Source organism: Venturia canescens, chromosome 5 (genome assembly GCF_019457755.1).
Source record: "Venturia canescens isolate UGA chromosome 5, ASM1945775v1, whole genome shotgun sequence".
Taxonomy (NCBI): Eukaryota; Metazoa; Arthropoda; class Insecta; order Hymenoptera; family Ichneumonidae; genus Venturia; species Venturia canescens.
The window spans coordinates 6,839,677-6,854,258 of NC_057425.1; the positions used below are offsets into that span (position 1 = coordinate 6,839,677).

Sequence of the window (14,582 nt, forward strand, 5' to 3'; positions counted from 1 at the left end):
GAAGTTGAGGCTGTACAGTCATTTTTTTTACCCAAAAGTTATGACCTGTACCTTTCAAAAGTTAGGCATACACTTTAAAGAAGAGTTGGGGAAAAGAAGACGATAAACTTGTGAAAGCTCAGTCGAAAAGACGGACGGTGACGATCCTAGCCTGAAAAAACTCCACGGGAAACAGATTATTATTAATATAATCTCAGCAAATCTCCTAATAAATCTGAAAAAATTGACATTATTCAGCAAGCCTTGCTCGTGTTGCCCAAAAAATTTCATATTTTCAGCATCATTTTTAACGGAGCTATCACCGAATGTGTCTTGACTTCCATAAGGTTACATGTTATTTGGCCCAAATTGTGATTAATTTGTCTCAGCAACGACGCTCCTAAACTGTCCTGAAAATTGAACTGATTTGTTTTTACACTTCACTTTTATAAAGATGCAATCGGTTTAAGGAGGTTGGCTACATTCGTCAAAATGATAAGAAATTGATGAAATTTTGTGATAATATTCTTCAACATCAAGTGCGAGGACACAATTTTTTTCAAAATTTTCTTCTCCTTAGTTATCGAGGAATTACGCATTAAAGCAGATTTATTATGCCCGCGGAATATATATGGAAAAGCTATGCTTATACACGTGAACTTTAGTGATCAATTACTCGATAACTGTACAGAAGAAAAATCTTAAAAAATTTGTATTGTCAAATTTGGCACTAAAGAATATGTTCACCAAATTTTATAAAATTCTTATAATTTTGAAAATTTTAATGTATTTAACATGGTTTAGCATGGGAACATTGTATCGTCGCTATCCACCCTCCTTAAAAGCGATGACATCATTTTCATTCTAATGCCTCAGCTTCCTAAGCAGCGATGAAAATTTTGCTTGTAGCAAGAAATCGCTCATTTGCACGCGACAGTCGTCGATGTTGAATTGTAAATTGGAACAAAAGACGAGTAATTATTTTGACACTTCAATTAAAATCGGTCCGGTTTGTGTAGAGTCTGCAAAAAAGCGCAAATGTATATCGACAGATTAGAAAATTCGTATAGTTTTAGAAAGCAACAGAATTCCCTATTTTATCGACACCTCAAAATCGAATGATTTTAACCTGTTTGTTTTATCGTTTTTCAGCAACTCTATCTGGCGACTGGAAATTCCACGAATTATGAAGAAAGCGACGTGTCTTCGGGGCTCGGACCAGCTCTCGCGCTGGCAGAACCCTGCAACAACAACGGCAGCGGGTCGAGAGGCGCGCTCGTTGCTTCTGGTACCGGTGATTCGGAAGGATCGCTGTGGAACACAGCCGGTGAACAATTGTGCGTCGTTTGTCAATATTTCCCTCTCTCAAGAGCTTTGTTGCCGTGCAGGCACACGTGCATATGTGCTTCTTGCTTCGGGAAGCTTGACAGGTGTCCGATGTGTCGCAGCCCGATAAAGAGTTACTTTTGTATTCGCGGTGAGGAGTACATGCCACCGGAGAAAGAAATAAATCCTTGTAAGCAGCGACAAGCGACGCACGGTCCGTCCCACTGGCTCCACGATTGGAACGATCGACTAACCGATTTCCTTGGATTCGCGCGATAAAAAAGCCGCGAAACGAGAGTGCGGGAACAAACTGATTTTTAATAATTATTATAATACACTTACGATATCATTATTATTCTGTTTGTCTTTCTCAAATCGAATACGTCCAGTTGTTGATTCTTGTAATCACGCGACTAATTTTTAGGCAATCATTTCTCGCGAGACGCAATCGCAAACGCTGAAAGCTCGGATGCGTGTTTTAAACATTCAAACGAGTCAGCATTGATCGTTTAACTGAAAAAAAAATGTATTTATACAACCTTGGGATCATGATATTTTCGAATTTTCAGATTATTCTCGTTGAAGAATTCGAGAAAAGTCTTCCCTTCCTCAGTATCTATCGGCTACACGCGCGATCGTCCAACTATTATTAAGGTATTCCTTTCGCGAACCCGAATATTCTACAAATAACTCATTTTAAATGACAGTAAGTAAAAGTTCATGCTAATAGATTGGCGAAATTTCAGGTCAGGTTATCGAACATTTAATCCAGAATTAAATCTTCAAAAATCGTAAAATTTATATGGGAGCTCATGGAGATTCCATCGCCACATTTCTATTTAATAATTCATGTACTAAATCATTCTAAATTCCTCATACAAACTGTCTCACAGATAGAAAAAAATCTAGGAAGTCCATAGCGACGATAAAAATAAAGAGTTATCAAATCTTTAAAAGACATATTAACGATAGAGGTTGGAAAAATGGCAGAAATAGAAGCTTTTCCCATATAACCGCGACTTCTCAGAAGTTAGGAATCAGTCCAAATTTCGAGTGCCCTAGTTTGCGCCACCAAAAAATAGGTTTTTGCGAAAGGAATACCTTAGCCGACCGCAAAATCTATATTTTTACGATTCGTCTTCGACTCGGAACGAATGACAGAAATGCTCATATTTCTTTGTTTTTATCTTCAAAACTTCGTTCGTTGTCCATTGACAGGCTCGTTTGATCGCGAGTTCTCGACGTCCTTTTCCAAATAATTCTCCTTTTTCACTCACAAACGATGGTAAATAAAACACAAAAGAATATTAATAAATTCCAATGAGACGAGGGTACGGCCTTACGAGGAAACGAAAAAAAAAAAAAAAAAAAAGAGAGAAGGAATGAGAGGAACTGAGTATTTTCATCGAGTATTCCCATAAGTGTCCGTTAAATTATGTTTAAGCGAGTAATTATCTCTTACTTAGCGGACTTTTGATGATTTCGTGTCTGTTGATAAATCTCACTGATCATGCTTACAGAGAAGCGGAAGAAAAGAAGATATTAATTGTACACAATGACACGATTAAGTGTGAATGTATAAATAAGCACAACAACAAAAGAAAGAAAAACGTTAGAGAAAAAGATGATAAACAAAGACAAGGAAATATGCAAGTGCAGGGATGAAGAAATAACAATAATAACATTAATTTATAAAGTCGATCGTCTTTAGATTTGTAAGTTGTAAATACACAGACTGTGATAATCCTGATAATATGCATATGTAGATGCGTTTCTCACGCCTACGATCGGGGTAAAGAAACAAATGTATGAGAAGCGGTGCTTGAAGGAAAAAGCTACGAGAGAATGATGAAATGAGGAAACATTCGCGAAACGGTGTTATAATTTCTGTGTGCTGGCAATTCGTTACGAAATCCGTTTTTGAAATTCAAACGTAAGTTTATAACCGACGAACTCATATTTATTTGCAGTCCGATGATAAAAATTTGTCAAATAGAAATAGTAACGCGAATGAGGAAAAACGATTGAATATTATCGTCTAGCGAAACAGATAATATAGTGTATGTATATTATATGAAATATAAATGTATATCGAGGAGAATATAAAGCTGCGAGAGACGGTGATTTTGTGTACATATTAATTATTCTTACTAATAATAATGTAGATTTAATGAGATATGAATAGATGCGAAGGCCTATGGAGTCAATGTATTTCAGTAGGATTCATTCGATTCACTGTATTCGTTTGTGCGACGAATCGTAACAATTCCACTCGCGATTGGGAAAGTATGATGAAAAAACTTTAAAACGCGTTAAAAAAACGCGATGCTTGCGGATGCGAGAATGAAACAAAGTTGTACATAATTTATTTAAATAAATAGCGTTGCTCATACGATAGACGACAGTTTAACATCGGATCAAACCTCGACACAGTTTTTAATAGATTCCAATATTTTTCGCAATTCTGTCGTTAATGTGGTCATTTTGGACTCTATGTCAAGCTCCATGCTGTACAATTGATGGGATGTTTTTTCTATCCAGATTTTAGTCTCCGTTGGTTCTTGTACACTCCTCGTAAAGCGCGATACGCAAGGTTCTTTAAATATTCCAGTTTCGCTCGGCTCTGTCTCGCGGTTTTTTAAAGAATGCAACTTTTTCTTCGTCACGTGGCGCAAGAGCGTTACGAAGTCTGATAATTCGTCACATCGATTCGGTACGCTCGGTTTCACCGAATCTTTTTTACTCTCCTCGATAACCGTCACCTGTAATTTCATAAGCATTTTCATTCGATTTATTCACAGTTATTTGGCTAGTCTCGTTCTTTCTGACCCGGATTGAAATTAGACGAAAAGTATTAGACGAAAAGTGGCACTTTTCGTCGATTGGAACACGATCAGTTTCCGGGGTCAAAAATATTATTTTTACGTGGCTCAACATTGCAGCTTTCTTCTTTACCATCCAGTCGTGAAAAACGTGTTGTTTTTTAATCCAACGCATATGAGTCTCCAGCATCGTTGCCGTCGAATTCAAGTCTTTGAGTGATTTCTCGTCAGACTTGCTGTAATCGGGAGTACTTTTGCCAAACGATTTTTTCGCCAATGCTACTTCGTGAACGCTCAGATGAGGAAGACCACAAGTGTTCAAACTTGCAGCGTGAATCTTTGTCATCAATTCGATCTTTTCTTGCGCCGACTCTGATATCGCCTTGATGTTGTGATTTATGCGACCACATTTTTCAATTATTCTGTTTGCCTCTGCTTTTGATTCTCGAAGTGGGGATTCGTGCTTCTCGTTTTTTTCCTGAAACAATTCTTGTGTACAGAGATATTGGAAAACTCTCTTTCATTCGAGTCTATACGTATAAATATCACACTTAGATTTCCCAAAGTGTATTTAAAAATCATTCGTTCGTTGGAAATTTCGTCAACGCTCTGAAGACGTCTGAAAATTGCGTGGCCTTAACCTCAAATAAAACTCAGCTTGTCAAAAACACAAATTTTCAACTATTCATTCCCAAGCCTCGTTTCCAAACCTTCCCAATTATGACAGCTCAGTTGAAAAACAAAAATCCATCGCAGAAATATGTTTATCATCGCATTTTGTTTTTATTATGAATAATTAAGCAGCATTTCGTCGGAGTACGATCGAAAAGTAAAATCTTACCGGTGAAAAATCTTGCGAGAATTCATGACTAAAAGCACTCGTTAATAGTTTAGATTTTACAGCGATATTCATGACGTTCTTCGTTGCTAATAGCCAGCCAAAGGCTATCAACAATTCTCGACAATTACTTCCCTTGTTTTCGGCTGGAAGGGCGTAAAATTCTGTGGTTGGATATTGCATATACGCGAAGAATAGTTTCGTAGCGTAAACATCGTCTGAAATGGAAATAAAAACAATAATTTGAATAGCGTGTGCTCGCGAAAAATATACAAAAATTTCGAATAGTTTCACTTTCATTGTTTTATTCTAATTTCGTACCATAACGATTAACGTCATCGATTCCCATATCGTTAACAACAGCATGACGACCGAGAATGTGTAAAATTGTCCAGAAAATTTGAGCCTAAAATGGAATTTTTCATTCACACACGTTTCCAGGACGCGTATTTTATTCTGTATATTTGTACGAATAATAAAATTGTTTCGTATACTCGCCGCTTCATCGTTTTCCTTATTGTATTTCGCTGCTCCGAAATATTCCGGTTTTATCGAAATACCAGTTGAGAGATACAAATGCTTGCAAAGTAGGGCGATAACATCTTTTATATCAGACATAATGATGTAGCCACAAACAAAATGATGGAAATACCTTTAGACAAAAGTTTTTAAAAGTAACTACGACGCCCGCTGTGCCTTGAACTTCTGCTCGCTCTGCTTGAACGCAAGAACTTTATGTAGACCAACCTAACCTATATTCAATGTTCAATCGCTGTATGTTTGTCCGCATCTGTTCTCGAATTTTCGCGATTGCTAGAACTTTATGGGAATATAAGCAGAAATAATCCATCAGTGTAGAAATAAAATTAAATACTATACGAAAAAGGGTGCTCGCAGTTCTTTAAGTTTATCAAATGATCATAATACACGAATCAAGAAGTCGATTTATTTCGACCATTGCAACGCACAGTTATATATTAGTTATTGATAAAGTAAAAATCATCGATAAAGTTATGTTGATTCTGCGAAACTTTGTTATCAATTTCTTTGCCTTCGAACCCTACATCGTGATAAATTTAATTTAACTTGAATAATTTCTTTTGGTGCAAGAACGTCCTGATCAGTCCTGGTAAAAGTGAGTTTTTTTGTATCGTTTCTCGTTGTTATCTTTTCAAATGGTGAAGAAAATGGTGTACGGCGGAATCATATTACGAAAATATTTCGTAAATTAATTAAAAACTTGCGTGATAATTGCTCTCATAGGTCCAAATGTTTCGTGAAATTTTGCGATTTCGAAGCTAATTTTCAAAATAATAATATAATACGAATATAACGATTTCGAATATGATGCAAAATGACAAAGGATGGAAGAGCTTCTTGAATTCTGTACTGGATAATCGCGACGGATTGCTGGTTTTTTTATCAACGTCTGACGTGTCGCCGAATTTATTGACAGTAAAAAAGAACAAAAATGCATGGAAATCCAATAAAACATGGAAAAGCCAAGCGCAACGCAATGATTTTGATTTTACGAGATTAGAATGGAAGAAAGTAAAATTCTCACGAATAGAATAGAAAAATAGTTTATTTCCGTAAGGTTGTAGAAAATCTTGGATAATCTTTTTATTACAACAGGCTTAATGATCGAAATGATACTCCGTCGAGGTCACACACACGCACAAATACAAATACACACGCGCGCGCGCGCACACGCGAACGAAATGCTCATCGTTGGAGATAAAAAATGTCGACTCTTGAATTCATCAAGAATTGAATTCCTAAGCACCACTAATTATTCTTTAATGCGTGGCTACTTTCAGCCGCGGCTTCTTCCCTAGCTTTGAAATTTCCGCTGTAAGGTTCGGCGACGCCGAAAGAGGTTATAAAAACGTTAAGTATCGTTACGAGAAATATTCCAATAATGGTCAAATTGTTGATTTTGTTTGCCGGTAAAACGTGTGTGTCTTTTTTGACGTTGTATGTGCTGTTCCAAATAAGGCCGATCCCAACGAAGATTTGTAAGAATAAACTGGTTCCGATCATTACCAGGGAAGTCATGTAATAGGGATGAGTGGAGGACTGTAAAACGTAACGAAACTGATTCGCGTTCGCGGATATTAAAGCGAGATCCATCATTCCTTGTGCCAAAGTCTTTTTTTGTTGATAAATATTGACGTCGAATGGGAAACGACGTCGTGGATATTGCGATGTCGGGGTCCCGTCGTCGGTGCGACGATCATCGAGATTATTTCCACCCTCGTCGAACCTTCCGCGGCCAAGAAGATCGTCAACTTCGCCGCCCCGTACCGGCCCGAAGTTGTTCCTTCGCGGATTAGTACTGCTAGCATCCGCAAGTGTCGCTGGATTGTTGCCGGGCAATCGCGGACCCGGCAGCCCGCCCCCTGCTGCCAATCGCGGTTCATTCGATTTTCCAGCGCCGTGCCCTCTCATTGGCTGCAAAACTACATTGGTGCCCGTCAAATCGTCCATGTAAAGGACCACATCCTCCTCGTTGTTGTATGGAAGCAAATCCATTCTGTTGTTCATTGCCCATTCGCCCTGTTCCATTAATATTCAGTCCCACTCCCGGCATAAAGCTTCTTCAAACTCGAGCAATCCGAATAGTGTCAATTTATTCTTACCACCAAGGAACCTTTTTTGGGACAGAAATATAACGTTGTTTTCACAAATATTTCAAGGCTTTACGAGAGAATATGTTAAATTCTATATTTCCGTCGAGTTTCAAGTGAAATATTCATTTCGTAGTTGCTTTTTGACGAAGCAGTGGGAGAAAAGGATAGTAATATATTTCGTGTGTGACATTTGTCATAAGTCTGATTTTCTTTCGATCTTTTGAAGAATTTTTCGAGGTATAAACCCATACATTATTTTTCATAGCATTTTTTATGATTGTTTCTCTAAACGAATAACCTCTCCGGCAGAAGTTCGACTTGTCAAGAGGTATCAAAAAAAAACCTGTTTTCTGGATAACCTTGAAATTCCTTGAGTACTTGACAAGAAATATCAGCCAATTAAATGCAAAGGAGGTGAAGTTTTTATTCCTTAAGTCTGGAAAACATACGGAAGAAAATATGTTTCTGAGAAAATGTTGCAAAGGATAACCTAAAAATCTTTCTTTCGCTAATAATAAAAGCATGTAAAAAATGTTGATAATTGAAAAAACGACTGACGCTCCGCGGTAGATCAAGGAAAAAGGAAAATGAGTTTTTCACCACACATTTCCCTCCCTAGGTGTGTAATATACTATATTCATTCGGCTCCCCGACAGTTTCTCAGAATTATTTATTCTCCAATGATCAAGCGTTTATTTATTGCTACGTGTAAATTCTCTCGTATGTAAATTCATCGAGATCTGTTTTTTTTGCTCTATGAATACTCACACGTGTCGTCCGAAATTTCGGAAGTTTTCGATCTCTTCCGAAATAATTCCCACAAAATGTTCCTCAACGTTGCCTTTGTTTTTATTCCGCACCACATAAATTTTATCACGAATGTAAAAAAAAAACGGTTAATTCTCCCGAAAAATGATCATTTCGTAATATTCGTTCGCGAATGCACGTTTGACCGTTGAAACTATAAGAACATTTTAAAGGATGATCGAATCAACGAGAACGACTGTCCTCGATGTTGCTCGTGAACGTTCTAAACTCGGGTGTGCTTGTAACAGACCGTTCTTCTAGCTGACGTCTCGCGTACGTGCGCGCACACAAATAAACAATAACGATGTGTTTCTTTGTATTCAATTAAAAATGCTACTACGGAGGAGAGCTATCCCAGAGACTGAATCATGCGACACAGTTCACGAGATTCCGAGGTTAGGGCAGCAGCTTGACCACAAAAGCTTTTTACGGGGAAATAACGGCGCGCGTTAATTCTGCCGCGCGATTATAGTGAATTATTTTTCTTTCGCGATTTTCACTTTGAAGTCGACGCGGGACCATTCGCTGTCGATCCTTAAGAAACTCTCTGCCCGTTACGTCACATACTTGACTGCGATAGAGAAAATCAACGTGAAAAATAATTTCGATGGCAATTTTATTGACGCGCGTATCCTGCTCATTTGTTTTGGATCGAATCATCTTCGAAATTATTTATCCAGCCCGTGTCCGGTAGTGAAATATTTTCTCATTTCATTGAAAATTATTCATTTTTATTTGAACTGACAACTTTGAAGAGTCGATTAATAACTTTAGTAATCTTTGAATAAATTTGAATTTCTTCGAGCATAAAGTCTCAAATATGCGGGTAAACATTTGCTGGAAATGCGCGTGAGGTTATGTTCGATAAAAATCGATGCCATCAAGCCCGATAAAAAAAAACTATAAAATTTAAGGGGAACAAAAGGGAAAACGTACTTATGATTTTTTCATTGTGTTTTTGCTCGGCCGCATCACGCACGAGTGGCCTCCTGTCCTACATTTCATAATGATTTCAATATTTTTCGACGTATCTCCTTCTCTACGTATACTTTGACGAAGGCCCGACTTGGATTCATTATCAAATATATTGGTTTCGTTGGCACAAAGAACTCTCGAAAGAAATATTTACTTTTTGGTATTTGTCCTAATTCGTTTTCGCTTTGTCTCGGTTACTTTTGTTCGTGCCGGGGATGAATCTTAAATAGAATAATCATCGAAGCACGACATATTGACAAAGCTAAGAAAAATTATTTACCAAAACAACACTTTTTCGACATCTATTATCTATATTATCTACGCTGAGCAAAAAAAAGTCATTGGAACCACGAAAATGACGTGATCATCACAATGTTAAACATGATTAAGGGTGAATGATACAAAAGTCGAAATAATTAGAAATTGATCAAATTTGGTGATAATGTTCTTCAACATCAAGTGCGAAGACACCATTTTTTTCAAAATTTTCTTCTGCTCAGTTATCGAGTAATTACGCATTAAAGCAAATTTCTTATGCCCGGAATGTATACCTACATATATGGAAACGCTATGCTTAAACACTTGAACTTTAGTGATCAATTACTCGATAAGTGTGCAGAAGAAAAATCTTAAAAAATTTGTATTGTCAAATTTGGCACTAAAGAATATGTTCACCAAATTTTATAAAATTCTGATCATTTTGAATTTTTTTATGTTTTTAGCATGGTTTAGCATGGCAACATTGTATCGCCTGTGCAATATATCCTTAAACGAATAAAATAGTTTTAGATCAAACTGCAGATTCATTCTCTCCGAAAATATTGCAGTTAAGATGATGGATCAGTCGGTAATCACAACCGTGAGTGCGAGAGAGATAGCTGCAAATTTTGAAAATGAAATTTTTCCACATCGTTCGTCTCATCGAAAAAATAAAAATGTCATCGGATTTTTGCGATCGTGCTGCGTAAGATGGCATTTTTATTATTTTAATCGCGGACGAACGATGTCAAAGAGTTTCAATTTACCGAGTGATCCATCATCTTAAGTCGGTTATACCACGAAATCAAAATAATCAGAATTTGATCAAATTTCGTGATAACATTCTTTGTCACCAAGTACACAAATACAATTTTTTCAAATTTTTTTACCACGTGGTTACCGCATAATTGAGAGTTAAGGAGTTTCGGTACAGATGTCTAAATATTAAGAAATTATTGATCAAATTTGGTGATAATTTTCTGCAACATCAAGTGCGAAAACACAAATTTTTACAAAATTTTCTTCTACCTAGTTATCGAGTAATTACGCATTAAAGCAGATTTCTTATGCCCGGAATGTGTACCGGAAAGGCTATGCTTATACACGTGAACTTTAGTGATCAATAGCTCGTTAACTGTGTAAAAGAAAAATCTTAAAAAATTTGTATCGTCAAATTTGGCAGGAAATAATATGTTGACGAAATTTTATAAAATTCTCAGCTTTTTGAAATTTTTCATGTCTTTAGCATGGTTTAGCATGGCAACATTGTATCGCCTGTACCGAAGTTCCTTAAACCGAACTTTTTATGCACGAGATTCATTTTTTAAAGAATGCATTTACGAAGTTTTATGAAAATTCTTATCATTTTAACCCTTAGAGTGGACACCTTGACAGCGAGACATTTCGTGCGCGTGGGGTCTATAAAAATGGGGTAGAATAAAATAAAATCATCGTGCTTGTTTCTCAAAGGTTAAAAATACGTCGTAGTATTTTTATTCGATTGTTTTTACAGCTTTTTAAACCATTTATCGCCCTCCGAAGTGACCCCCAATGACCGTGACGTCAATCCGGAGTATTTCTCGAAAATGTGAAAAATGCGAAACTTTGTTTTTGATGAATGGTTTAAGGAGGGTGGCTACCGACGATACAACGTTGCCATGCTAAACCATGTTAAATACATAAAAAATTTCAAAATGATAAGAATTTCATAAAATTTGGTGAACATATTCTTTAGTGCCAAATTTGACAATGCAAATTTTTAAAGATTTTTCTTCTGTACAGTTATCGAGTAATTGATCACTAAAGTTCAAGTGTTTAAGCATAGCGTTCCCATATACGTAGGTATACATTCCGGGCATAAGAAATTTGCTTTAATGCGTAATTACTCGATAACTAAGCAGAAGAAAATTTTGAAAAAAATGGTGTCTTCGCACTTGATGTTGAAGAACATTATCACCAAATTTGATAAATTTCTTATCATTTTGACGAGTGTAGCCACCCTCCTTAAAGTTATGTGTCAAAAAAAAATAGTTTGAAGAACGAGTGTGTGCGCGCCACACGAGTGTGCCAAAGTGACGTAACTCTTTTCCACTCGCGTTCCTCAGGGGGCTGCACAATAATTTGTGCTATAGTCGTGGGTATTGAACTATCTCGTTGTCAAGCAAAACAACTGTGCACGAGAGGTAGAAATTTCTATCTCCACGTGAAGCTCAAATAATGGGCATTGGAAAGCACAAAAATTGCTTCAGTTCGGTGCCAGCGACCGAATTGGGTCGTGCACCCGCGCGTTCCTACACGCACGCACAATCGACATATCGATTGGATTTATCGTCGTTTTTAGTTCGCTCGTGAACGTGGACTTGCCTTAATAGGAAGCATGGTGAATATAATAAAAGCACGAAATTTATTGTGCCTCCAGTGTTCGGGGATAAAGTGACTGCTGGTCGAATGGAGCTTGCTCGTCGGGATAATTAGTGCTGGTGAAAAATGGTCGAAGCGAGCCCCAGATTTCAGTGCTGGTTTTGCAGAAGCATTCGAGGACGAAGCCAACAGCATGAATTCCCTCGGAGAAAGCTCACTTCTTTTTCGTCCCTCCAACTCGTCTTCGTTTTTCTCGTTTTTCCGTACAAATTTTGTGCCTTTTTGACAAACCTGTGCAACTCTCCGCGTTGAATAAATCACGGAAGATATGCAACGTGGAAAATGTTGCGCGCACTGTCCAGGAAATTGGGGCTCGAACGCCGGGGAAGCGAGAGAAAATCATTCGTGTTGTCTGCCCGCGTACGTTCGAGGGAATTTGAAAGTATCGGGACTGAGGGAAACGTCGAGGCCCGAGGATGCGGAAAGATCGGAGAGGCTCCGAGGGAAAGTTTGCCCCAGGAAATGCGACGATGAAAGGCCTTCTTCGTGCTACGATAGGTTTGCAATTGCTAGAAAGTTTCACGCCGAAAATCTGCAGCACCAGCCCCTCCCCGACCGAGTGGACGACTCGATTTTCAAAAATGTACGGACGAGGATGACGCACCTGGAGAATTCCGGGGGCGACGTTGAGCAACGTCCTCCTCCCGGGCTCGGCGCGAACGGGGGCGGCCCTCGGGGCTCGAAATACTTGAAAAAAATCCGAGCCGGCCTCCAGTGCGGAGCAACTCTCGGGTGCAAAACTCCGACGACGAACATGGACCTCGCCATCTGTTGGGAAGCGCCGTTGGATCCGACGTACGAGCCCTCGCGGGCGGTCCGCATCGATGGGACCGACGGCGGGCCGGCTCCGGCGATATTCACGCTGGTCGAGCGCGAAGTGGCGCGCCGCGAGGGTCACCAAAACGACGGAGAATGCTCCAAGAATCCTCTCGACATTTACGAGGCGAAATTCAGCAATTTGCGGAATCGTTGTCGGTGCAATTTCGCCCGGGTTCGCGAGGCCTCCGAACCGAACGGGACTCCGAATCGGGGCTTAACTTTGGGCGAGAAGATCGAAGCCGACGAAGGGTCTCCGGGCGCCTCGGATAAACGGCTCTGCGACGACCTCCGCTCTCTTTCCATCAGCGACGACCACCGCGATCGAGCCCTCCGAGGTGACCCGAAACGCGATAAAATCCAACCCCTCCATTTGAGAAATTGCTCTCCGTGCGAATGCAGAGGCGACCGAGCCGCCCGGAAGCCTCGACAGAGACTCACCCAATCCGCTAATGTGGCCTCGAGAAACGTCCGCAGAAACGGCTTGCCCGGCAAACTTAACGTTCCCAGGCCCAGAACACCTTACGCCAAAAGATCTTTCTGCATCGACACTCTTGCACCGCCCTTCAGCATCGTCCACGGCTGCCGAGACTCCGATTACCCCGAGCACTGGCGGCTCACTTCGGTCTATCAACAATCTTACAGAAATCCGGTTAAACAGAGGGGCACCATATTAAACTGGGATTGACGGGAATGGGGGGAGCAAAGAGGCCGAAAAACAAGCATTTCTTACCTGCCCGGATCGTTGATACAACAAAATCTTGAGTCCAATGAGAAATAACATTTTTCACTTCAATTTTTAGTCCACGCTTTCGTACTGATGGAAATGATCGATATGTTGAAAAAGTATTGTTACTTTGGAGCTCTTTAGTGTCTCGGAATACCTTCAAAAAAGTATTAACCTTTGAGATTCAAACACTTTTTTGAGTGTTGAAATATTTTTTAGCGTATATGCTCTAAGAACTTTGGAGTTTGAAGATTTCATTCGTCGCGCTTCCGAGTGATGAACGTCCAGTCGTGTTGCTTAGAAAAATCGCTACTTTCCACTGTAGAAGTTACCAAGTTCCTAGAAACGTAGTGACATTAAAACGAATTAGTGAAGATAAAGAAATTGTTAGGAAATTTTCCGCTCGTCCTCGTTCCTCAATTCTTTTATACGTTATCCTCGTAGTAGCTGTATTAAGGTAGATGGGTGACAGCTACGTGATATTTGCGCCAACGATATTTTTCGAAAATTTCCAAAGACGAAACTTACTTTGAAATAATAATTTTATTTACAAATATCATCGGTAGAGAGCCAACATTTTTATGCAATTTTATTATTAAAAAAACGTTTGAAGAGCTCACTTTGACTAGCGTGGTGCAACAGATGCCGTTGTTGAAAAATCAGCAATAAAAAAGTTTACCGAGATAAAAATGGTAGTTTTGTAAAAACTGAGAAAAAATTTGGCGAAGCGAACGAATGACAAAATATAACCAAAAGGTCGAACTGACGTCACACGTGAACATAAATTGAATGGGACGTTGCCAAACGTTGCCAATTCACATGTCGCCTAATCTGAATGATTATTCCTCATCAGATATTTTTTAATATTTCTACTAAAATACATGTGGGTTCTTGAATATCCACGAAATACGATCGATTTTTTTGCAAAATCTTGGATATAACTAATGAAAAAATTCAACAACTTTTCATGCGTGAAAATT

The 14,582-nt window shown here is 38.8% G+C and overlaps 4 protein-coding genes across 7 annotated transcripts in view; 2 read left to right on the plus strand and 2 right to left on the minus strand.

Annotated features, from left to right (window-relative positions):
* The window catches only part of LOC122411720 (cell growth regulator with RING finger domain protein 1-like), a 28,826-nt gene extending 25,397 nt beyond the window's left edge, over positions 1 to 3,429 (plus strand). For all 3 annotated transcript variants that reach the window (XM_043420737.1, XM_043420739.1, XM_043420740.1), the window contains exon 6: positions 1,132 to 3,429. In XM_043420737.1, the coding sequence (XP_043276672.1) occupies positions 1,132 to 1,584 (453 nt within the window). In that variant the 3' untranslated portion in view covers positions 1,585 to 3,429. The remainder of the gene's footprint in view (positions 1 to 1,131) is intronic.
* Positions 3,430 to 3,641: 212 nt separating this feature from the next.
* LOC122411721 (uncharacterized) lies at positions 3,642 to 6,401 on the minus strand. Of its 2 annotated transcripts, XM_043420742.1 has the most exons (6): positions 5,618 to 6,401; positions 5,464 to 5,544; positions 5,287 to 5,371; positions 4,969 to 5,183; positions 4,261 to 4,605; positions 3,642 to 4,067 (listed from the first exon to the last, which is right to left on the minus strand). In XM_043420742.1, exons 3-6 carry the CDS (start codon positions 5,312 to 5,314, stop codon positions 3,723 to 3,725), a joined length of 933 nt encoding a protein of 310 aa, XP_043276677.1. In that variant the 5' UTR covers positions 5,315 to 5,371; positions 5,464 to 5,544; positions 5,618 to 6,401; the 3' UTR covers positions 3,642 to 3,722. The 2 variants fall into 2 exon arrangements, with proteins under 2 accessions (XP_043276677.1, XP_043276676.1); XM_043420741.1 differs by having other exon boundaries at positions 5,464 to 6,401.
* Positions 6,402 to 6,532: 131 nt separating this feature from the next.
* LOC122411722 (ninjurin-1-like) lies at positions 6,533 to 8,943 on the minus strand. The gene is made up of 2 exons (XM_043420743.1): positions 8,367 to 8,943; positions 6,533 to 7,618 (listed from the first exon to the last, which is right to left on the minus strand). Exon 2 carries the CDS (start codon positions 7,531 to 7,533, stop codon positions 6,754 to 6,756), a length of 780 nt encoding a protein of 259 aa, XP_043276678.1. The 5' UTR covers positions 7,534 to 7,618; positions 8,367 to 8,943; the 3' UTR covers positions 6,533 to 6,753.
* A 2,646-nt stretch (positions 8,944 to 11,589) lies between these two features.
* Positions 11,590 to 14,537, plus strand: LOC122411051 (uncharacterized). The gene has a single exon (XM_043419566.1). It carries the CDS (start codon positions 12,328 to 12,330, stop codon positions 13,561 to 13,563), a length of 1,236 nt encoding a protein of 411 aa, XP_043275501.1. The 5' UTR covers positions 11,590 to 12,327; the 3' UTR covers positions 13,564 to 14,537.
* The last annotated feature ends 45 nt before the right edge of the window (positions 14,538 to 14,582 follow it).